The 25,215-nt window shown below is 39.1% G+C and overlaps 1 protein-coding gene across 1 annotated transcript in view; it reads right to left on the bottom strand.

Annotated features, from left to right (window-relative positions):
• lrmda (leucine rich melanocyte differentiation associated) overlaps nt 1-16,256 on the bottom strand; it is a 200,930-nt gene extending 184,674 nt beyond the window's left edge. Inside the window, exons 1-2 of the mRNA XM_035953005.2 lie at nt 15,998-16,256; nt 15,407-15,507 (exon numbers count right to left, since the gene is read on the bottom strand). Coding sequence (XP_035808898.2) covers nt 15,407-15,507; nt 15,998-16,039 — 143 coding nt within the window. The 5' untranslated portion in view covers nt 16,040-16,256. The remainder of the gene's footprint in view (nt 1-15,406; nt 15,508-15,997) is intronic.
• Nucleotides 16,257-25,215: the final 8,959 nt, after the last annotated feature.

Below are 25,215 nucleotides of genomic sequence, written 5' to 3'. Positions count from 1 at the left end.
GCTGCAGCAGACCATTCCGCATGTTGTAGTTGTTGTCCAGAATCTACAGCATTCTTTGGAACTTGCAGTTTACCGTAGAAAAACAAGCACTGTGACATTTTCTAAATTCTGGCATCGACTTAGAACTGTCTGTTCCTGTGCCATCACTAAAATTAGCGCCATCGGCATACCTTGGAGGAGGAACAGTTTTGCCTAAGATCAAAGATGAAGAAATGGCGCTGGCACTAAGTCAACCCTAAATTTAGGGAGTTTAAAGAAAAAAATATGCAACCATTACAATGATCGTTCTGTTTAGATTTTGTCCGTTGTGTCCGTCATGTGATGGGAAACTGGCACAGTTTTGCTGTCACAAGAGATTTTTTAATTGATATTTCATAAACTTCTTGGGGTCGTGGCAGCTGAGGAACAGCTGCAAACATATATTCTCAAGACATATCGCTTTTGGACAGCCTCATATCCATTATGTTAATCAGAAGTTTGACTTTTAGATGGTGCGGTTACTTCTACATGTGACAATATTTCAGTTTTTCAATGTTTTATTAACATAAAACATCATAAAAATATCCAAGTGGTAAGAAATGATAAAACGGCACGGATGGACTGACAGTATATCAAAGCAAGTAATAAACACAAATCATACAGTTTTATTCTTCTGAGAATGAATGCTTCACTGTGCTCTAGATAAGAAGAGGATTCAGATGGACAAACCCAAAGGTCTCATGACAAGACACAAGATTTTCTGTGTATGGTATTTCCTCATAATGTCATCCCCCCTCGTGGGAACCACAGTCAGTCCACAAAGGTTTCACTTCATGAAATCAAATTCACAACAAACAATATTTAGCGTTGAGTTCTCATGTTGCTTAAAACAATTACTGACTGATTAAAATACCACAATTACAAGGAGCTGAAAAACCTCTTATTGAGCGTAAAATATCTGATCACGTCACCTATGTTAAACAAATTTGGCAACAAATGTGGAGATAATTGCAGCATATAGTTTTGATCATGTGCTTGCCTCCCTAATCGACTATCACAGCGTAACAGGAAATGAGCACGTGTGTGAACTCTACATGCGAGTCCTCCAATACAGGGACTTTGAAGCCTGTCACAAAAGGCTTGAGACAGGACTGTTTCTCTCATTAATCTCCCAATAGGAAAAAAAAAGAATGAATAGACTGACTTGGCTCGACATTTTTTGTTCTCTCATAAAGAGAAGCACAAAAGAGCTTGGAATGAAGCTCCGCACATTATGAAACCTATTATCTTCACATGCCAGTCCCTGGTGAGAGAGAGAAAGCTGGTAAGCCAAAACTAATAGACAGAATGAGAGGTGCAAAAAAAAAAAAAAAAAGTAGGGGACTGGGTCAGATCATCTCTCTCTCTCTATCCTCCAATTACTGACAGACAGTTGAGAATATGAAATGAGACTGAGGCATGAGAAATATTCATATCCTCTCTGAATGGTATTAAACCCTGACAGAGTAAAAGAAAATGAATGGTGGTTTCAATTTTTTTAGCATGTATCAAATCTGACAAGATATTAAACTGATCTCAAATCACAGACTGTCTGCATCATTTCCAAGACAAAATAGGATGTTCTCATTTTGGGTCATAAGAAAAAGATTTATTGCTAAAAAGACACAAATTGACATTTTCAAAATGACTGTTCCAATCCCCCCCTTTCATCAAATTATCAGGGAAAACGGCATAGCCTGATGTTTACAGGGAGACTCGACTGGCACCGACCCTGAGCCGCCGCCACACCAGTGAAAATAGCAGGCATGACATAACTCAGACTACTTGATCTGCAGTCAGTCACTGCAAACAAAATCCCCTAAATCCTTGATGACTGCAGGACACTCATCCACCACACACATCTATCATCACAGAGGTTGCCAGAAGGTCATTGTAACAGAGCCATGTGGTATCTTGTGGTGGTGTTATCTTTTTTTAAAAAAAAAACAAAAAAACAAAAAAAAAAACATACAAAACTCATTTACAGGAGCTTTTCTCATCAGCCAGGTGCTCTTAATTTGATCACAAATATAAAATCTAAGCTTTATATGCGAGGATTATTATAATATAAAGGTATGTATTTGTGACAGCATGAGTCCTCCCTATGCATCTATCTCAATATCTGTTTTCCACCAAAAAAAAACCCACACACTTGCATCACTCGCACCCCATGAGAAATTTGGTCATACAAGCCTTTTTTATCGCTTCCGGATATACTTTTCAATTCTGGCTACCTCGAGCATCATCCACTGGCTCAACCACTTCAAAAACACACCTCATGAAAAAATCAGGAGGCCTGTCTGACATGTGTCCCCGTGCCCTGATGGCATGCCTACACCAAAGACCGGTATTGATTTTCTGTAACGTGGGGTCGGATTAGCTCTCTACAGGGATTAGTTGCCTGTGCAAGGCCTCGGGGTTCGCTATAAAACTAATAATTAATTTAAACAGCCAGGCTCATGGAAGGATACACTCACTGTAGGTCCCCAGCATGAGGGGCTGCATATGAGTGACGGACTGTCTGGCATTCTGTGGAAGGAACAGCTGTGTGTATATATAGGTCTACTGTATGTCCAACTTGCTACTGTTCATTTAGTTCATAGTTGCACTAATGCCATGTTGTAGCCCCAAATGGCTGCTGCTGCACATTTATAAAGCTTTATGCTACATACATACATATATATTGATTAGTAGTATTTAACCATTTGGCTTGGTTTAATGACTGTTATATAGCCTCATCACTGGTCAATTAAGACTGGCGTAGAGGTGTTTAGTTGATAATCTCGAGTGACTTTAATGTCTACAGGATTTTAATGTTTTTATTCACTATATATTTAGCATTTGACATGTTACAGTGCATTTTTCACTTTAGTACATTTTTAATCATAGTATATTTTACACTTTAACAGTACATTTTGTACTTTAGCATGTTTTTATTTCTAATTTATGTCTGTCTTGGTGGTGGTTTACTCCCTCTGCTTTCTAATGGAACAATAGAATTTTCCCTTGGGGTTCAATCAAGCATTTCTATTCATTTGTATTTTATTCGGGAAAAAAACGTGCTCCAGCAGTTACACTATTCCGAAGTTATAGTGCTAATTCATTCAAACTGTTTGTACTTGTAAATCGCAATACGTTCGCAAAATTAACAATTTCTATATGGATTTGTGAGGACAACAGGACAAACAACGAGATCAGCACTTGATTCAAGATATTTAAAAATAAGAAATTTTTAAAAATCCAAATTCTGAGGTGATAACTGATGTTTGTTCATACAATATGTATGAAAAAATATCACTGATATGACGTCTCAATATACACAGAAAGAAGAAAATATTTAAGTTAACACACCTGAAATTAAAACACTGCCAGAAAATTTATTTTATTTGTCCATTATTCAAAAAACATGAGCAGCATAATGAGCGGGTTATGTCTTTTTTCTGCTTTTTCTTCATTTAGATTTGAGTTGTACCTTCATAATCTGGCCTGACCTCACTCAAAGAGGAACCTTTTTGGAAACTATAATGTGCACTTACACAAGGAAAAAGTTTATTATATATAAAGTGTTTGAAATAATCTTCTTGAATGTTTACCTTGTACCAAATACATTTTACATATTGGTACAGAGAGTGTTCAGAAGAAAAATATCCTCAAGCTCTATTGTTATATCTAGACTACAGGGTAAAGTTAAAGGAGCCATAAGCAACAACCACCACTGTGTCACAGTATGTTTACTGTATCTCACATCAGTGATATATAGTTTCTCAACCCCACAGTTTTATGAATCCATATTGCTACATGTTCACCTGTCTACCACTGTGGTATTCTTTCATGTGCTGAGTGTTTCCTATACAAAAAAGGATGATTTACAATCAGCCAACCAATCAGTCTTCTCTTGTTTAAAACTATGAAAACACTCATCCTGTAATAAACTATAAAGGCGCTCTTGTTTACTCCGGCGAACAGCTGTTGTCCTTTTAATACAATAAACCAAAGCTTACAGCAACACAGCCGTTCTATGCGAAATACAGAACTGGAGGCCAGAGGTCACAGCCTTGGCAGTTACTGTATTAAAGTATCAAATGTCTTAAAATTAATATGGCCATAAAATATTGGCAATAAAATGCTCCATGTAGCCTACATGTTTAATGCTATCCAAAGCAATGAGCCTGAAGCAGTATGAGTAAAACTGAAGGATTTGTGGTTTTTCTTGAACGAAAACAATGAAAACCATCACAAGTTAAAGCGCTTCACTGCAGCCCACCGTTAACATCCCCCCTCCTTCTACCTTTGCTGCCAATAAGGGTTTCCATAGTCCGAGAAGGTAAAGGGATTTCTCCAACTCTTCCACACACTTTGATCTGGCTGACACACAAACGGCCCTCAGATCACAAGTCTGCAGACCCTGTTGGGCCTCTCTGCCTGGTCTGCTTGTACATGTACACTTTGTCCCTATGAGGATTTCTTACCCTCCTCCCATTTCCCTTCGTCTCTCCTTTATCCCTTCTTCTTCCTCCTCCTCCTCGTCTTCCTCTGCTGTTTGGTGTTTTTGAAACATCTGAGTACAGACATGTTCTGAGCTTTGGAGGACCCAGGGGCCCAGGATCCAGACAGAGGGAGAAAATAAAGAAACTCTACAGTGCCCCCAGTACAAAAGCTATCTCACCATTACCGCTGGGGATAAACTCTTAAACATCACCAAACGTCTGGACAGACAGAGAAGATCAGAAGGCTGTTTGGTCTGTTGTTCACATAATCATACTGTCAGCTAATAGTGCAGTCAGCAGCTTGCAGTGGAACAAGTATGATGGGACTCAATGCATTTATCCTAATGGATAAACAGTGTTTTAAGAGGCAAAACAGAGAACTGGAATACTGTACTACGCGGCCTGCTGGCCCTAAAATGGAAGGGTTGTTCCTTGTAGTTTTCCAGCACAGACATGTCAGCAGCATGGATATGAAACATGCCGTCACTGTTTCTTATCTCAATATGTCCCTGGGTGGAAAAGTGAGGCAACAGCTTACTGATGTCTTGCAGCCTGCCTGACCATTAAAACATATTTCCATGCTGATGGATGTCAGATGTAGCCTCAAAAGAACCATAGCTTGCCCTTGATTTCTGAGCTTATTCCCAACTACAGTTTTCTAAACTTATTCTTCATGCTTCGCAAATGGAACAAGCAAATGTAGACTATAAACAAGACGAGGGCGAACAAGAGTGCAGCTGAGTGAGAGCGTGACGGCTGCTATCTGAGGCAAATCTTCCTGTCTGACCAATATCAAGTTCTTGGGATGGCAGCTTGGAAGGACAGTTAGTGCTTTCTATAAGTGAAAGCTGTGAAAGATGTGAGTAAGTTTATCTAAAATGGAAACAGGAAATGAGTTACAGCTGTGCTGAGAATGTGGCACAGCTGTCCAGGGCCAGAGATGGTTTAAGCGTTCTACAAGAGAGCAGAAAAAAGACACAAGAACTCACCCACGAAGGTTGTTAGAGGCCTGAAATTGCAGAACAAGCAAATACGATGCCCTGTGTTTACTGAAGTTTATCACATCAAGATTGGCAAACTATGATTAAACTGGACTCAAACTATAGAGGTTAAAAAATTATTATATGGGTCCCTGGTCTTCACTAATATGCAAGAGCAAATTCTTTTACCAACAGTGTGGCCTTCAAGAGCCGTTATATCTAATAACAGCCTCCAATCGTTTTTTATGCTCAAAAGATTTATTCATCTACTGACAACATTTATCATGCAGTCCTCTTAAAATAATCATCCCCTAAAATTCAAAACATGGCAAAAGCTGCAATCTCCTCTAAAAATCTTGGCATGGATACACGCATGTATCTGTCTTCACTTTTCACCCCTGGGCCCTCTAGGAAAGACAGTGGGGAGATTGAAAGCCATGAAGCGACCAAAACTGCCTAGATCATACCAAAGGAAGCTCCTTTGTTCATCATCCAAAACAGGCTCTAAAACCTTTTTTTTTTCCTTTTTCCATCTGGGATTAGGCCAGGGGAAGCAGAAGTATGGCTGCTCCTCTCCATGCTCTGTTCTAATATGTTCCATGCCTTCCAGTTGCTTACATCATCAATCAAGGAGATGGCTAAATGTGATGGGATGAACATATACAGTTCTTGAGTTATGAGCTAAAAGAGACACAGGTTGTGTCTAAGGGATAAGCTGCTGCCTTTTTCCTTTTTTTAAACTGGGAAAAATACTCATAGGGGAGGCCTTAACTGTCCGCAGGTACCCTAAATGACTTTGCATGTGTTCTGCACTTAAAAACTATTGTCGCAGTGGGAGAGGACATGAGAAAAGGAATCAGCTTTCCAACATAAAAATGCACCCATATCATCAACTTTATGCAGCAAGCTTTTTATTGACAGCCGAGTGCCAGTTCTAATCATCTCTCTTTTAATGTTCGCTTAAAAATGCACACCCTCATGTCAAAACCTGAGTACACATTAACTCTCCCAAATGGTCTACTTACTAAACATGTCACTAATGAATTATACATCTGACTTTTTCCCCCTCTCTCATATTTACATGGTGTTTCTGCAGAATTTGTGTAGTAGTTGTAAAGTATTTAATAAGTGTTTAAATATGCAGGAGAGTCAAGATCTTAGCCGGTGCATGCACTATACAGTAGATGTTTACGCAATATCAAAAGACTTCGCTCTGCCTATCAAAATGAATAAGACATATGGATGGTTTGTTTTTCACTTGCCAAAATAGAAAAGGGAGTATGTCCACTTGGGCCCCATTCAGTTCAAATCATAAAGATCCATCACTGGCTTTGCACTCTGCTAAAACGTTAAGGAAACATATTGTAGATTTTAAGACCCTTTTTATTCAGCCATACTGTGTACTAAAACTAATTGGATTTCTGTCAATGGAAAAAATATATCCCTGGGACAGCTTTGAACTCAATAGCTCCGACTATCCAACTGCGCATGAAGGAGTGGGACCTTGCCACATGCCAAGCACCAGGGAGGAAAATTAAATCAGTGGTCAACATAAAATATTAAAATAGCACGGTATCGAATTCTTGAAAAATTATGTCAGGGTGGCTCATTATGGTCGGCAAGGCAGTGAATTAAGCTATATTTAGTGGGTGATAATTGAAATCATAGCTGTAGTCATTACCACTGACAAGTTTCTAAATAATACCCAATAAATCTGCTCTTTTTAGCAAGGTCCCCATGACAGCTGGCAGTGCTGACAAATATAAAGTAGAGAAACAGTCTCTTTTCCTTTCTTTTCTCACTCCCTTCCTCAGTGCTCCCCCACAACCCCAAGTCCTCTCTCTCTCTCTTAGAGCCAATAAAATGTCAGCTTTTATTCTCCTCCTCCAAAGTGTTGGCTAGATGTCAGCAGGCCCTTCTAAAGCTCTGCCACTGCAAGCTGAAGGCCTGTAAATCTCTGTGTCAGTGGCACGCCATCCGTCTTGGGATATACAATAAAAAATGTGACGCAGTCATAAAAGGAATGGCATCACTGCCCAGTATATATAATGTGAACAAAAGGAACATAAAGATGTTCCCTTCCATTCAGAAACCCCAACCACAAGACGGTCTTAGATTGAAGAAGAGGGAGGTTGTGGAAAGCTCTGGATGGCTGATGGCAGCTCCTGACAGTGATGGTTCCGTGGCTTTTGTTGTGTTTAACAGTGAGATAAAGATTTATACTATATATATATGTTATACTCTGGGTAAAGGAACTATGAAGCTGAAAACTGATAGACTAGCTATTCTTCTGTCTAACACCATGTCTACATAGAAGGTGTAGCATTAGCAGCATGTTAGCAGGGCAGGAGAAGCAGCTCTGGTGCTCTGTGCTGGAGGTGTTCAAGCACAGCATGGAGCTGCAGTTTGAGACCCACATTTAGGCACATTCAGTACATAATCACAGCAGTTGCACTGATCAAACGCAGGGGAAAAAAGGCATGACACACACCTTTGTGTGCGTTTATGTACAAACAACTGGACAAATTTGAATATGAGTGAAACCGTTCCATGAGTGAATTTGACAACTGAAAAAAACAGCTGAAACACCATTTCTGTAGGCTTTGTCTTTGACTAAGAACACACCTCACAAGTTGTTTTCTTTTTGTCCAAAAAATGCCACAAAGTTAACAAAACCTGCAATGCTTTTATCCTTAGATCAAGTATAGCATGTGCAACCACAGCCTGATGGGCCGTAGATAATGTTTATGCTGCGGGATTTGGTGTGATGCACTATGAAATGATGAAGGTCTAGAGATCAAGCATACAATGAATTCAAGTGCATACAAGTGCTAGCTCAATGGGACAATTGATGGATTTCTCTCTATGACTTTACACTGTGAAGTGCACTGAGGTAACACATACTGTGATTTGGTGTCTTAAGTAAAACAGAATTGAAACCAGTTTAAGCTGAAAATCACTGGTCCTTCTAATCCATTTTAACTGGCTGGGGTTTCGGTCACCATTTTCATTTAACTGGTGCCTTGGATTCCTTACTGCATAAAAACTGTACAAATTCAATAAGATACAGCAGTCATGTTATTGAGAATATCAGGATCAAATTTTCAACTCACTTAATGAGTTCATGTTTTATTTTTGAGCGCATTACATCCAAATAGTAGTAGTTGTATACAAAATAGAGCTCAAAATAGAGTTATGCTGATTGCTGGTCAGGTCGACTCAACAATTAAAGACGTGAGCAATGATTGTTTCTTCTTCCTCAGATAGAAACCATTATCGAAATCTGACAAAACCTTCCTTTTCTTATATGACAACAAAGCTCCACTGCTCCTGCCTGATTCCAGCTGCTGAGTGTGTCCACCAGGTTCATGAGCCACACATGACCTCCGGTTCTTAAAATGACTGATGACGGTAGAAAGATAGAGGCCCTCTCTTCTTCCTGCTTCCTACAAGCTGCCAGAGGTGATTCAAAATGTTTTTTTTTTTTTTTTTTTTTTTAAATCGCAGTCCAAATACAGGTTGCACTAAACACAAGGCCAGATGTATAAACATAAATCAAATAGATTTGAACAAATACTTGGCCTTAGATGACAAGTAAAACATTTGATGAGCTCCATTGGTGAGGACATGTGGATAAAATCTGCAGTTCGTCTGCAAACATCATCTGCTCAGCCAGGTAGATTTATATTACGGCAAATTTAGCATGAGTGAAGATACACTGCTGGACACAGAAAACACAGAAATGAAACGATAAACCATCGACAGTTGGAAGACATCATGAAAGTCACATTTGTGGTTGCAATTTGTGGGAGAGCTTTCATTCATATACAAGTTAATTGACCATCCATAACAGAAAGAGGCTTTGGCTCAGTTTTGTAACACCATCTATCCAAAGACATTACAATTGAAACCGTCCAAGATATAACCTCATTTTAATGACTTGAGCCATCACAGACCACACGTGTCTCATTATTTCTCTGCTCGGACTCTGTGTTAGCACGGTTTCAACTGTCCTCAGCAGTGAGAAAAGTGTTTGAAAGAGTCGCATACAAAAAAAAACTCAAATTGGACAGATATATGAACAAGACAAGCCACCCAATAAGCATAACATCCTTAGCTCTATGTCGTCCCACCACTTTCCCAGGAGTAGTACATCATTTAAAAAAAAAAAAAAAAACATCCTGTTGAAAATTAAAAAGATCCTTTTTTTCCCAGTACCACAGAATGATACAAAATATCAATGTCCTTCAAATGAATAAGTTATTTCCTGCCAGACGTGTCCCTTTCATCTATCTGGTTTAAATCTCTTAGGGCTGGGAGAGCTCTGCATACTCCTTAATTTATGAGACACAGATCAGGTTATCCTAGAATATCAGCCTAAACAAGCCTGATAGATCGGATATGGAATATATTTCCTCAGCAGAACAGAGTACACCGCCACTATTACCAGACACACACACTCCACGCTCCCAGTTAAGTGATTTGAGGACTTCATACTGCCAATGTCTCATATCCTCTCCTCCTAACTGACACTTTATCTGCATACCAGCATCTCTGCAGATTGAACACTTAGGCAAGACAATGACAGGCTCTCTTCCTGTTGTCACTTCTCATTCTAGGGCCAGTCTAATGCCTCTTACTGGGTTTCTGCCAATAACAGACGTCCCCTCCTTCCTCCTCCTCCCCTCACCATCAAACAACCAGAGTCTACCTAGCTTGGATAGAAAAGGAACACTTGATGTCTGTGACACTCATTTGTCAATTAGCAGGCCCCTTCCAGTGTTGACATACAGCAACTTGAAAGACAGAGCGGTGCCTGTGATGAATTAAAAGAGACAGATGAGTGAGGCTTGAGCGGCGGAGTAATACTATAATGTTCCTTAGATATGAATATAAAATGACACAGTTGACAGGCCATACAAGGTTTTATTTCATTTCTCAGTGTACCAGGCCTCCCTACTTTGTCTTCTTTGTTCTCTTTTCATCAGACTACTTACATCTCATTTTGACAGCCGGGCGACACTTTCGTTTTAAAATGCGAGTTAGCATACTTGATTTGTCATTAAAATGCAAAACGCCTGCCATCACCAACATGGCCTGGGTGAGCACATACCCCCTCAGACACACACAGGCACACGCATATTGTGCATGCACACACATACAGTACAGCTCTAAGTGTGCACTAAAGTCCAATATGGACCACTTTTTACTAATGGCAGGATGAATTTCAACTTAGTTTATCTGCTTTAGAAAATTTACAGAGAGCAACATCGTCATTTCAGACCAATGTTGGGTTACAGATCCATTTGGCTTTAATTTTGTGTCACCTTTACCAAAAAAACAACCATATTGGTAACAAAAAAAAATTATTCAGTGATGTATCACTGCAAATAAAGCACTGAAATCACTCCAGTTTGGCACAGGGTGAAAACACAACATTTCGAGATAACACACAAACTAATTAAGGCTTGCTATTAAAAGCATTACACATAACAAGATGTGTAGATGTCCACAGCAGAATAAGTCACCAGTGATGGATCACTAATTATTTGAAGACACTGCTGGGAAATTTCTGCAGCAACCATTTGTTTGACTTTGGAATATTATGTAATCTTGTATAAGTGGAACTGTGAATCGAACACGAAATATTAAATATTATCACATGCAGGATTTGACAACTACTGTACAACAATAAATTCCAGTCAAATAACTGATCCATTTTTAGGTGAGCATATGAGTGAGCATACAAAAAATGCACACAATAGTACATTACAGACTGCACGGCTGCCTGTTTTGTACAAATAACACAGCAAGATGAATGCACAGAGACTGGTTACACTTATTTCTCCAATATTTCAGCACATGAAACAGAATACTAGAAATACCTTTATTATGCTGTGTTTAAAACCTACACAATTACAGACTCTACCATAATGATAGAAAAATTTAACATCTTTCTAATACAGTCTAAGTTGAAGTTGGGAATAACTGCAAGGCTGTTTGATTGCAATATGTTTGTACATATGTGACTATTTTGCTGCAATTCTAGAAAATATAAAAGCTGAATAGTTAAAACAGATCTAAGTAGAAGGTCTAAGGTTTCCCAGCTGCTGCTGATTCACACATGCGGTTTGGTCAAGATGCTCTGTCAGATTTCCGAAGAAAAGTATCACTGTTCTAACAATGTTAGGCTTCTTCCTGTGACTCATAGACGTGTCTTCTTCAGTCCTCATGTGTCAGGGGTGATAACACTGCATGTAGCAGATGGAGGCACCAAAAGTGCAGCCCAGTCACAGAGAGAAATCATGTCAGCATGGCACCTGCCCCCTCACTGCACTGTGTACACACCTGACCTGGAACAAAGTGGACAACACAATACTAACCAAGCCCGTTGCTGAGACAGAAATCTCACTGTGAGCCACACTTCTCAACACATTGATGAGACAGGCTGACACTGCAGCACACAGGAGGAGAGGTGTGGGTGTGACAGCCCACTACCATAATTTCCTCCTTGCCATTACCTGCCCAGCCACTCACGGTTATGCTCACAGAGACAGATGCACAAACACCGCATGCAAGCAAACATGCACAGGCATACACAAAAACGTAAACATATGCGCAAACACGCACGCCGACACACAGGAGTCAGTTAAAGCTCACGCCAGCGCCTTGCTTCTCTTTGTGACTCATTGTCAGGCTGCTGGATGAGTGTTGTCAATTGAGCTGACAGAAATAAGCGTATTAGCTAAAACAAACTCCGGCAACGTCTCCCTCTCAATTTGAGTCAAGCAGCATGAAGAAGCGCACGACGCTGAAGGCAGTCCACTGAGTTTAACTAACATGTGCATCTGTTTACACCTGGTTTACTTGAACTGACAGCGAAACGGGGTCATGGTGTCAATACACAAATGTCTCTATGACCTGGCATGTAACAGCAACAGAGTTCTCACTGTTGATGCTAAGACACAAATAGTTAGATGCAACTGTCCCATTTATTTGATATGTGGATGAATACTTCCTTTTCTACAAGGGAAAATGTGGGCCTTTACAGTTTTTTGGTTTTTTTTGTATATCCAATATAGCTGAACTTAGTTCTTCTTTGTGGAGGAGTTTTACATGGATAAAGCTAATATTTGGCTTTCTGTGCAACCCTAAAATAGTTTTTGATGAGTTGGATTCTGTATTTCCAGCAGAACAATCATCTTCCAGCTAAAATTCCACAAAAAGTATGTCTGAAAATGTTAGGGTTCTTTGAACGGTCACAGATACATTGAGTCATAGAAGTGTTCAATATTATATGAAGAGAAGTACAATCATCAGCTTAAACATCAAGTTGTTGAAAACTACAACAAGCCAATGGCGATATATTACAGAAATTACTGGATAGCCATACTTTATTTTCAAATATGTGTATACCTCCTTCAAAATAAAATCACAACTAATTATATTCTCACAAATTGGAAAATATTTGCCAATTTTAAGAGTACAAGTGCCAGATTCTTACTAAATAGAAATCTTAGTGTTTTAATAGATAGTTACAGTATTCTCGTGTCAAATATAGCCACATGCGGTTGTCCGTTTAGTCTTTATCAAACTCTGTTCAAACAGCTACACATACAGCATCACAAAGAATGAGTAAGCTGTGTCAGGGGGTCTATTAGTTACATACTTGTGAGTATAAAACTACTGAGGGGATGCTGTGTCTTTGTTAGCATATAACATAATCACATGTTCAGCTACTTATTGAATTTCACCCCCCCACTCCTAATGTTGTCATGTGACACCTACAGAAGTGTGTATTCAGTGAAAAGGTTTAAATAATAACAGGTCAGTACTGTACACTTTCTAGCTATGTATAAAGATTTGACAGTGAACAAACAACAGCTTCCATTGGGGGCTAATCTTCTGTGGTGTTGGTTTTTGGAATCAGCTTTAACACAAGTCTGGAAATGTATCTGCACAACATCCAGAAGGCGAAAAATCAGAAGGAGATGTAAGTGTAGAAGGGATTTATAATTGAAAAAAGGAAAATTATCCCTATATGTTTCATGTTAGCTCATGATCCAGATTTCCTATAGGAGTTATTTAAACATCGTCTTTGCAGAAAAGGATGAAGCGCTGTGTAACAGATCACTTTTCCCACTAGCCAACCATCAATCAATAGTGTACTGATATGAGCCTCAAATGGTTCAAGTTAGACTTTGTTACTTCTGCACCACCTCTCTGCCCACGCCGCCCTTTGAAGTTTAGTAATGATATCTGACATCTGAGATTAGCTGGACTGAAAACTAATAATAAATTAGTAATATCTGACTCATAAATATTTGATTCTGAACATCAAGTCCTTAATGTGACAGGTTCAAGGGCAAGAAACATAATGCCAGCCTTGATATTCCTGAAACCGAAACGCGTAAGAGTTGTTTCAGTCAGATTTCGTAATGCTCTCTGTGAGACACAACGGGCTTTGACTTCCTCTGAGGCAACACAAAGACATATAGTGTCCATCAGAGTGCTTTGAACAATGCTCATGTATTCTGCTTAATCAAACAATTTGAGGAAAGTAAATGTACAGAAAAATAAAGAACTACTGAAGTGCAAACTCAGTATTATTTCAAGAACCTTATATATGAGCAATTGCTCAAAAGACCACCAGTTAATGCAAGTAAACAACACTTACAGTAAAAAGATTCCAAGAACCTACTTTGGATAGCTGTGTTAGTATGTTAATGACAGGTTACTTGATCCAGGTCATGAAAAATACAATTACAAATGTTTGTTTTTCAATCGCAGAGCTTCAAGTGCTGAATTCTGCAAACCTAAAAAACAACCAGAGGGCAGCTCACCTTCACATTTTACTTAGCAGCTTGCTTGTACCTTGTGAACAAGGTGACAGCTCTAGACACAGCATGAAAACAAAACTAATGGGGCAACAGAACATTAGCAATGACAGGTTTTAGATTAGTCCAATTTGATCGAATTACCGAAACAACATAAATGAAGAAAAAAAAGGTGAAAAATCTAAATTGCAGTCCAGTTGTTCCTCTCACTTGTTAAGCTTGTTTTCCATCATATTTATTCCTACACATGCAGTTCAAATTAGCTGCATATTCAGGTTTAACCAAGGCCAGGCCTCAAAGTCTACATCCCTGTTAATTGTCTGAGTTATCAATCCTTGTAGCACATTTATAGCAATTCAGACTTGCACAACACCCTGTGTAAAGATAAGCCCCTTGCTCAGAAACCTGTGTGCACATGAAGACAGTAAATGTTAGGTCAGTAGGTCAAAGATTGTGTAGGGATTCATGTTTTTTTTCTTCCAGATACACACATTCACAGTGCATTCAATCAAATATCACTCAACCCAGAACAGCTGCTCTGAACATTGCCAGTAAATGAGACATTTTGCACTATGACACAATATAAATCAGTTAAATTGAAGACCCCAAATCTCCAGCATAGAAAACTGCCTCCAGACAACAATTTCGAAAAAAAACCTGCCTCCGCTGAGATGGCTTCATGGCCTGACAGTCATGAAAGGGGTTTCACGAATAAAAGCACCTTATAACCATCATCTCTTTTCTTTGACTTGCCAGATCAGCTATGCTAGTCCTGCTGTTGAAATGGCAGCCCCCTCTGAAGCAGCTGCCATGAGGTGCTCCTTCATGTCCTGACAGAGGAATCTTTTCTTCTATTTGCCCCCTGAATTAGCATGTCACATTTATCGATCACATCTTTTATCCTGCCCCAGCATGGCACCGGCCCAATTCTAACAGCCATTCAGCTCTTTGATGCTCTGCTGACACTCTGACCACCTGTAGACCGAGGGCACACATTCAGCTGATGCACATCTCCCACTAACAGACAGAGAGGAGACAGGTGGCGTGTGAGGGCGATTACACGTCTGGACGCTCATCTTCTTACCTGAGCTGATTGAAACTCAGATCCAGCCTCTTTGCAAAGTGGCCGTATGCGTCTCCAAGGAAGGCTGGGATGTTCGTACAGTCATGTCCGATGTATGAAATCTTTAAGAATTAAGAAGAAAAATTGAGAAATAACTGAGATGAGTAGAAAAAATAATAAAAAGTTGATCTGAATGATATAACAGTTAGGATGCAGATTATGTGTAAATGCAGCCAGGTGATATATTAACCACACATGTCATGTTGTTATTATTATTGCAAGGAGACAATCATCTTTTACTGTCTGTTTTCCGGTTATAATTATGCATTATCAAGTGTGCAACAGTTCAAACACGCTGCCCTGCAATGTGCACATTTTATTGCTGCAACGTTAAGGCGTTTTTTTCTTCCAGTAAAGCTGCAGGAGGAACAGAAAACAAATCGAAAGTCACGTCAGTAACTGTTGTCTCAATGTGTCACATGACGGGGGTGATGTCGAGGAAACAAAACGAGCAATAATCCTGCGCCGGTAAACTCTGCTGCTGATAAAAGTTACCTCTTAACCATGCAGGAGGACAAAGTCCGACACAAAGCGTTTCCTAAACAAACTTACTTGAGACCCATTCAAAGCGACCGGTGGTTCGCTGTGTGCCATAACTTCCTCCTGAGGATGACAGCGCAGTGGTTTGACGTCTTTAGATCAACTATCTGAGTCGGATCTCTACGGGGGAAAAAAAAGAAGAAGAAAAATAGCCTAATTACATAAAAGAAACATCCGTTCTTGGCAACGTGAAACGTGAATGCAGCCCTGCTACTTTGGAGATCTAGTGGCGCTTTCCAGTTCACTTTCCAGTTTCCGCGTGCCAGCTGGATCACCTGACCTGCTGCTGTGCGGAAGCACGCGGTCACAGTTTGTTGCTGATCAAATCTGAGTGCCGCTGACTGTCTCCTGGTGACAGCGTTAGACCCAGCCTGCATGTGTACCAAAAAGCCGATTTCCTTTAAGTGAAACACCTCAAAGTTGTACAAGAAGTGCAAATGAAATCAGTCAGTCAGATTGTCCCATCAGCACCTGGAGGGCACAATCAACACCTGAGCTCAGATACACCTGGAGCCAATCAAGAGTCATGTGATGAAAGTAAGTTAACACAGATTCAGTTAACCTCAATGCACAGCCCCAGTTTTACCCAAGTAGCACTGAAGTAGCCCACCAGCGGAGTTAAACCCTCATCCTACTAACATAGACTGCACATACACTGCAGGCCAAAAACTTGGAAGCAAGATCAAATTTGTACAAAACAAGATCATAGTTTCATTGGTATACTTTGCAATAACATATCCATCCATCCAGTCATTATCTACACTGCTTAATCCTCATTAGGATTGTGGGGGCGCTGGAGTCTATCCCATCTGGTGACACCCTGGACAGGTCACCTGTTTATCACAGGCCTACACAGAGAGGCAAACAAGCATACTCTGATTTACACCTACGGACAATTTATAGTCACCAGTTAACCTGAGCATGTTTTTGGACACTGGGAGGAAAAACCCAGAGAAAGCCCATGCATGCATAGGGAGAACATACAAACTCCATGCAGAAAGATCTCAGGCCCAGGCTGGGACACGAACCGGGGATCTTCTAACTACAAGGCGACGCTGCTAACGACTCCTTGCATCAAAATAAACATGATTATTATATAAAGAGACACTCATCAGAATACATTTTTACTGTAATTGTCAGGTATTTGTATCTGTACTCTTGTTTCTATATTCAGATGTTTCTTGTCATTTCTGTAGAGATATAGACACAGTTGAAATTTATTGGGATTTTTGTTTGCAAACTCTTAAAAGCCAAAGAGCTGAAGTGAATAATGCAATCTGTGATTTATTTTTGACTTTTGCTTTGAAGTTGTGACTCTTGTAAATCATCTCCACCCTAAAACTAAGCCTGTCTTTTCTTTTGTTAACATTTATTCAGCAATTGTCTGGTAACATCAATGTATATCTAAAAGTAAACTGAGGAAAATGGTGCATATTAATGTCAGCAAAGTCTGATCATGCAGTATATACATCCCAAAATCCATAGAATTCATACTGGTTTTTAAGAAAGATATTGCGAACAGAAACTTGAAGTTGCTTCTAAACTTTTGGCTTGTTGTGTAAATACAAATGTAGCATGCAAATGATTTCCTTTTCTAATTTAGGGAAAAAGTTAAAAACCTCCTTTCTTGTGTTATGATTTGAAAAGGGTTACATTTACACAATTTAGTACAATGACCAGTGATGTCTTAATTCTGGCTTAAAATGCAGCTTTATCCAAATGGCACGATGCAACAAATGACAAGAAGAGAGAGAGGACCTACTGGCATGCTGGCTGTCAGTTAGAGCTGTGGCCAAACACTTGAATGTCCACAACTCCACCATTTGCTGTCTAAGGAATTGGTTTAGACAGCTTGGTACAATCTGCCACATAGACATGTCCAACAATGTGATCCTCTCCCCCCCAAATCTCCACCAACTTTTCCAAGACCTTCACAAAGAGCAGGATAGCATTTCACAAACAACATCCACAGCCTCATTAGCTTTACACATTGCAAATGTGTTGCACAGTGCAAATGGTGCACCCAATCAAAACTGCCTCGAGACCTACTCGCCATCTGCCCATTTTCATTTCCAAAATAGTGCTTACTTAGCTGTTTCATGATGTCCATTCTGTTGTAGGGATGTACCAACAAATTCTTATTGCCCCATGTTAAAAAGAATGGATAGAATTGAGTAGAAAACTACATGCTGTGTTTATATATGTTTGTTATATTTATCATACAAAGATTAACGTCTGGGGACCTTGGATAAATTATTATAAAAAAACAACATTCGTAGTAGAAAAAAAAATATTTTAACTTATTTATTCTCTAAACATTACTAGTTATGTAATGAAAAGGTAAGGATACGTTAGATTATTTGCACATTGTGTGAAATACAAATACACTAAAAAGTAATTCATGGGACCAAGTGTTACCACTTAAATAAACACTGTTTGCAAATTCAGTATAATTTTTATCATCACTTTGACTGGCTGGGTTGACATGATAATATTGGCAATTGAATCAATTTAATATTGCATGTAATTTAACTCAAAGTTGTTGTTGTTTTCAAGATTTAAATATCGTGTGTTCAAATACATAACAGCAGTTCAAAATTGTAGAAAAAAGTTAATTGTCAAAATGATTTAATTTAACGAGAAAACACTATGAGGCCAATAGGAACCAATGAGGAATTGGAATGGTAATATAAAGCACCTGTGAAATATGACAAAACGTGTACCTTTGGGGATTACAGGTTAAGGGCAGCTCTTTATTGGGAGTCAACCTGGGATATACTTGCCAAATACATCTCTTCATCTTCATCAACACATTTCTGGGAAATTCTTACATTATTTTGTGGCTCATCCAAGTAACCCTTTGCTACAGCTAAGGTCTTTGCATCTTTGTGCCGTTTTTTTTTTTTTTTTTGTGGATGCCATGACATACTGAGCTCAGTGCAAAACAAATTCTGTTCAAAAATCAGTTCATTCAAATAACAAACACCATCACATTTCTCACTTACCCTAGTGACATAGAAACCCATGAAAAAAAGTTTTGGTATCATTTGCAGGCTTTGAGAAAGCCTGTCTGCCTGCCACCTTGCTGGGAACAGTTTTCATTGGAACTAGTTTCTACTCGAGTAACAGCTCCTATGAGATCTGTTGACAGCATGTTTGGTAGGTTGTTCGATGCAACGAAAGTAGCAACTAGGACTTGTTACTGGGTCAGTTGGGATTTGATAACAAGATTTTGCTTCAGGCTCTGCAAACAGGATAAACCAGCCGCATTAAACAATGTAGCACGTTGGTTTTTTGAAGGTTTAACGGATGAAGAAGTGATGAAATGGTCAAATCGCTTATGCACTGGGTGAAAGTCTCCTCCAATAGGATAGCTTCTGCTTCTGTAGTCTAAGCAAACAGGAATGAATGGATGTTGTGGATGAGCTAGTCTGAAATGAGGGTATGGCTTTTTTAGTCAGGTGTTTAACTCTTTAATTAGGAGTGTAATTATATTCAGTTTGCTCATGATAGATGAGCCAGGCAAAAACATCTGCAGTTGTCAGAGCAATAATATTGCCATAGGCAGTAGACAGTTCAAGACGGAAAGAATGGTTACGGTGCCATTCTAGAACCGCAAATGTGTTGATAACTTTTAAAGAATGTACTTTCTGCTGTCCTTAACTAAGAATGTATGTTCTTAGGTTCAACGTATGGAGAGGTACTGTTCAAACTTCATGGTTGCACTACCGGTAGAATTCAACTGATGAGGCCACTTGTGATGTTTACAGGAATGGCACAGGATTTACTTTTGACTTGGTTTCTCTTCAGCATGAAAATGATTATTTCTGTTACTATAGTGCATGAGCAACATGTAGGTTTAACTTGCCCTAACCCTAACCCATTTAAGTAGTTACATAACTTCCCACTACTGCAAGTAAACTTTGAATACATTGGTGGAGACCTCCTGATTAATGGATTGTGTTTAAAATATTCTATTATATTTTCTGATACAGTTTGAACTATCTGCAGTTTGAATACAACTTGCATGGCTTGGTCAAGGTCTAGGATTGAATGTATTGTCAGTTATAGTACAGATTGGGTTTCTATATGCAGTGCTAGCCTGAATGTTAATTTAGTTAATAATTCCATGTAATTCTGAAAATTAATTTGATAAGTCAAATCTAAATGGATTATGTATCCCTGAATGGGTGTTAGGGCAGTGGTGAAACTGTAATTGTCGATAGTCCTGCTCCCACAAGTGAGTAAAACACTTCAGTAGATGGTTAATCTTTCATAACCATGAGACCATTCTCCATGTGCTGGTGAATGGTCTAATTGCTCCTCATTATCATTCTACATGCTACAGGAGAACAAACACTTTAGCTTGTTGGAATTTTTTCAAATTCACAGTTATCTTGGGAGGTGCTAAGCCCATGATGTAGCAACGGTGCCCCTGCAAGATAGTGTCTTAATGGAACATTTGCAAGCAGGGAGGTCATTACTGTCATTAAAGTGGCTAATTAACTGAAACAATAAATGAGCAGGGCTGCCTTCCAATTCAGATCTTTAAACTCAAAATATTCAGCATATGGGCTGCTGCTTGGAGACTGTTGATATTTCCTGTGGTGAAGGGGATTTTGAAAACAGTAGCATACAAATAGTGGAAGGGGAGGAGAAAGCTTGCGGAATGTGTGGTGGAAATGGCAGCCTTACGCCCCAAAGTCTACATCCAGTGAATCACACGAGTAGATTTGTGACTAATTAAAAGAAAATCTGAACCCCTACTAACTCTGTTATGCTGTGATGGGTATTTTGCTGGCATGGTTTGGGTCCATTTGTTCCCTTTAGAAGAAAGGGTCACTGCAGATCAATACAAAGTTGTTCTGAGTGATCACCTTTAGCCTATGTTAAAACCATTGTATCCTAATGAGAGTGTCATCTCTTCCAAGATGACAATGCCCTCATTCAAATGTCACAAGGGGTCACTGAATAGTTTGATGAGCATGAAAATGATGTGACTGCTTTTGAGTCATCAGATCTCAACCCAACTGAGCAGGAAGATTATAGGTCGACTTGTTAGACATCGCTCTCCACCACGACTATCATCAAAACATTAAATGAGTCAATATCTTTTGGGAGAATGGTATCCTGTCCTTCCAGTAGAGTTCCAGAGACTTGTAGAACCACTGCAGCAGTATATTGGGGCTGTTTTGGTGGTACATGGTAGCACAACACCTTATTAAGACACTTTATGTTGTTTTTTCCTCCAATTTATTACCCATCTGTATATAGGCTTTTAATGCAAAAGATCTGACTCTTGATCAATGGCAAAACTACATAAAAACGTAGCAGCTGTTAGCAATATTGAATGAATGAATTACAATACCTATTATAATGTATGGGTTTGTTTGCTCATCTTGCAGATGTTCAATATGACTTAGGCCAGCATTTGGGTATGTGTGTCAAGACTCAGTGTCATTATTATAGAAAAACAACCAAATTCTCACTTTAGTGTGATGGAAAATGATTTAAAACAAATCTGATTACAAGATGAAAATATATTATTGTTTGCTTATTATAAAAACTAAGAATTTTAGAATTAGAAGAATTTCATATCATGCGTAGACATGGCATTTATTTCCATTTCGTCGCAGATGACACCCAAGTGTATACAGACCTCACGCCACTAATGTCTCCTCTTACATTATATCCTGCTGTGCTGAAACTAAAAATCATATGTCCATTGATTTCCCTCATCAGGTAATGCTTCTTTTTGAAGAACACCTAGGTTCTGAGATGTCTTTTGATCCTCAGGTGACCAAAATAATGCAGTCTTGCTTTGCCAGCCAACCACGGTCAGATCATTCCTCTAATCCAAAATTATCAAGGGTCATACATGCTTTCATCTCCTCCAGACTTGACTACAATAAAGCACATCACTCTGGTACCAGCACGAAAAACATCCAAAGACTGCAGTTAATTCAGCTTTTAACATGCACCGAGACAAACTGTCACATTACCCCAATCCTAGCTTCCCTTCACTGGTTACCACTGAGTTTTAGAATTTTAAGCTCAAATGGATAGTTTTCAAAGCTCTAAATGATCTGGCTCCAGCCTACATCTGTAATACGCTGACTCCCTGTGAACCCTATAGCAGCCTGAGATCTTCCAGTAGGGCTTTACTATTGTTTCCAAAGTCCTGTGACCAGGCCTTTGCTGTTCGGGCCCCTTAGCTGTGGAACTCAAATATCCCCTTTTAAATCTCTTCTTCAGACTCGCTGATATTGCATGGCTTATTCTTGACTGTTTGTCTTTGCAGTAACTAGTAAATTTAATTCATCTTGTGATTTCTTATGCTTTGGATCACTGTCTGTGTCCATTGCAGCCAAACACTGAAGCAACTTTCCTCACTGCTGTGTTTATCCTTTTATAAATGAAAAATGAAAATAATTGGCTGTTATGAAATATGGGACAAACCTGTATACTTTTGGGTCACAGTGACTTTTTTTTGAGACACATCAGAAAGTTTTGGAGTCCATACTAGTCCTCTGCCTTATTGCGTGTGGTGTGACGTCACCTAAGACCTCCCATACGCGGAAAAAGCTCATTTTCTCCCGGCTGCTGCTGCTGCTGCTGTTGCAGCTGCGCCCGGAGAGGGAGAGAGGCTGAGTGCGCATGGTTCAGTCCTCACTGTGTTCCTTGCGGTGCTTCACATTCGGCAAAATGTAACGCGTGGTTGTGTGTAACTAATTATAAATAAGTTTCTTTATACAGAGGGACTACGTTTTAATATTGTTAAGTGCATTTTTATTTTTTATCCTTTTGCCTTTAAGACGCTTTGCACCGGAGCTTAGTAGGCAATGATTCCAGGTAATGTCGCGCCACGGACTTTCCTGTAAACCTGTCCTTCCTTCTTGGACTTTTAGAAAAAAAAAAATCCTCCTTTTTGCATGCGTTTTAATCGGTTTAACAGCCTCGTCTGTGCAGGGTGCTGCTTATTTTATCTGTTACTGCTGCGTGGTTATGGAGTGCGTCCTTTTTCTTTCTTAAAAAAAAGGCACAGGGTTGCGGCTTTACTCGGATATAACCTCCAAGTAAATAATGAAGAAGAAACGCGCTAAAATAAAATTAATTTAACTTCATGGTAACAACAAAAAGTGCCCTAAAGCAGACTAGGTGTAGGATAAAGTTAATTTGAATCTAAATATTTGTAAACTATGACTGTTTACATTTAGGAAAGTTTTTTAATTGTGTATTTTCTGTTAAATGTGGCGTTAAAAATCATGCGTAAAATTGATATTTATTTCCCCTCGCTCCATAGCAAAGAATCGGCCCTGCAAGAAGCTCCCAGGAATCCTGCAAGTCCAACATATTTCCTCGCGAGATGTAAATAGTTGTATTTGCATGCGGAGTTGATTCATAAACATGTCAGTGTTATGAAATATACGAGGATATTAAAACTTTCTATTTAAATATCATGAATTATGGTCGCCAAAACGTGTTCCCATTTAAGAGGAATGCCGAGTATTTTGGTGTCTGGTGCAGAAGCTCCATTCGTCATACGGACAATAAAGAGGGTTTTCGCCTGACAGTGAAAATTTATGGTTGCCCTTCTTTGCCCTAATAACTCACATACTGTGTCACGGACTGACATCCCTTGCAGAAAACAGCAAGCCTGTTATCAATCACACATCTTTGCATATTGTGAAACGTCCCCCCTTTTTTCTGCCAGAAAAAAAAAAAAAAACCTGAAAACATTCGGAGGAATAGAGCTCCGCTGACTTTTTCCTTCTCTTAGAAACTCACACATTAAATTAAAAAGAGCTGTTGTGGTATTTCGGAGCTGCCATTATTTATGTCGCACATGATCCCAGAATTATGACTTATGCTCATAGAGTAGACAATTAGATAACTGCTTGTTTTTATTTATCACTACACCTTTTTTTCAAAAAGTGGAAGAATATAAGATTTTTTTTCCCCGTTAGCTGAAAAGTAGCTGTTTACTTTTTGTGTAAGTTTAAAATGTCAATTTTTGCAACAGATCCTACTTTTAACTATGTGGATTTAATGTTTTGTTTTATTTTATTCACTGTAACCTTCGCCCCATGTTGCCTTTGCAGGAAATTTTGGACTCCAACACATTTATTTTCTACTCCCTGAAAAAAAATTTGGGCCCCTTCACTGTCCACTCCAGGTTTTCTTGCTCTCCAAGTTGACCTGTCAAGCAGATTACCACAGAAAGAGATTAATGGCAGAGGCGGGTTGCAATAATAATCGTTTTGTTTGATGTGACAACTTTGATAGGCGTTGATTTACTTACAAACTGATAGGCTTTTAATTGAGCGCCTCCATCCCGATTGAGATGAAAGGGAAAACCACATTGAAAAGCTGCCCGATTGCCCCGGAGCCTCAATACTGATTAGCCATCTCAGTGGTGAATAGTTCAAGGCATTTTAAACTTCTTTTCTCAACGGCCTGACAGACCATTTCTCTTCTTTTCTTTCTCCCAAGTCCGCTCATTCTCCCTACCTCTTTAAGAAAATAAATCATTTTCATTGTATGTAAATAAAATTGAGCTGACATCAATGTATAATGTCTGGATTTTTTTTTCTCTTTTCTTTCTTTTTTTTTTGTTCCTCGTCTTTTCTTGTTGCAGATGACAGTGAGCCCGAGGCACGTGACAGGTTTTAACAACACAATAGCAGATACGTACAGCCAAAATGGACAGGGTTGTGTGTGGAGAGATCATCGTGTTTGACCGGGTTGTTACACATTAAAAATTAAATCAAGGCTTACTCTTGCACATTCTTTAACTTATTTCAGAAGGACGGGCTGTGTTTAAATATAGAAGAAATTTAAAAAATACATTTATTTTATTTTCCCATGTTTAATTATCCGTTTTTACGCACGATTTATTTTACTTCTACAAATTGCATTTCATTGGTGAACAACATGCCTTTTTTTCGTGTTCTTTTTTTTCGTGTTTTTCCTCAGGCTTCTTGTTAACACCATAAAAGGCCGATTAGAGCAAAAGCAGTTTAGCACCTTAAGCACAAAGAGCTTCTCTGTGGAACATGTGAGCCGGACTGTCTGCAAGTTATTAAAGTTTCCTCATGTACACCACCTCCGAGGTGTTTTATGAAGAACTCCAAACCCCCAAAAAGTTCCCAGACTTTATTTAACAACCGACTGAATGGATATGAAGTTTAATCCCCAGTTTTCTAGCTCTTATTCCTCCACATTGTCTG

The sequence above is a fragment of the Amphiprion ocellaris genome, chromosome 16, assembly GCF_022539595.1.
Source record: "Amphiprion ocellaris isolate individual 3 ecotype Okinawa chromosome 16, ASM2253959v1, whole genome shotgun sequence".
In the NCBI taxonomy this organism is placed as follows: Eukaryota; Metazoa; Chordata; class Actinopteri; family Pomacentridae; genus Amphiprion; species Amphiprion ocellaris.
The sequence above is the reverse complement of the archived record's forward strand: the minus strand, read 5'-3'. Positions and strand labels throughout refer to the sequence as shown.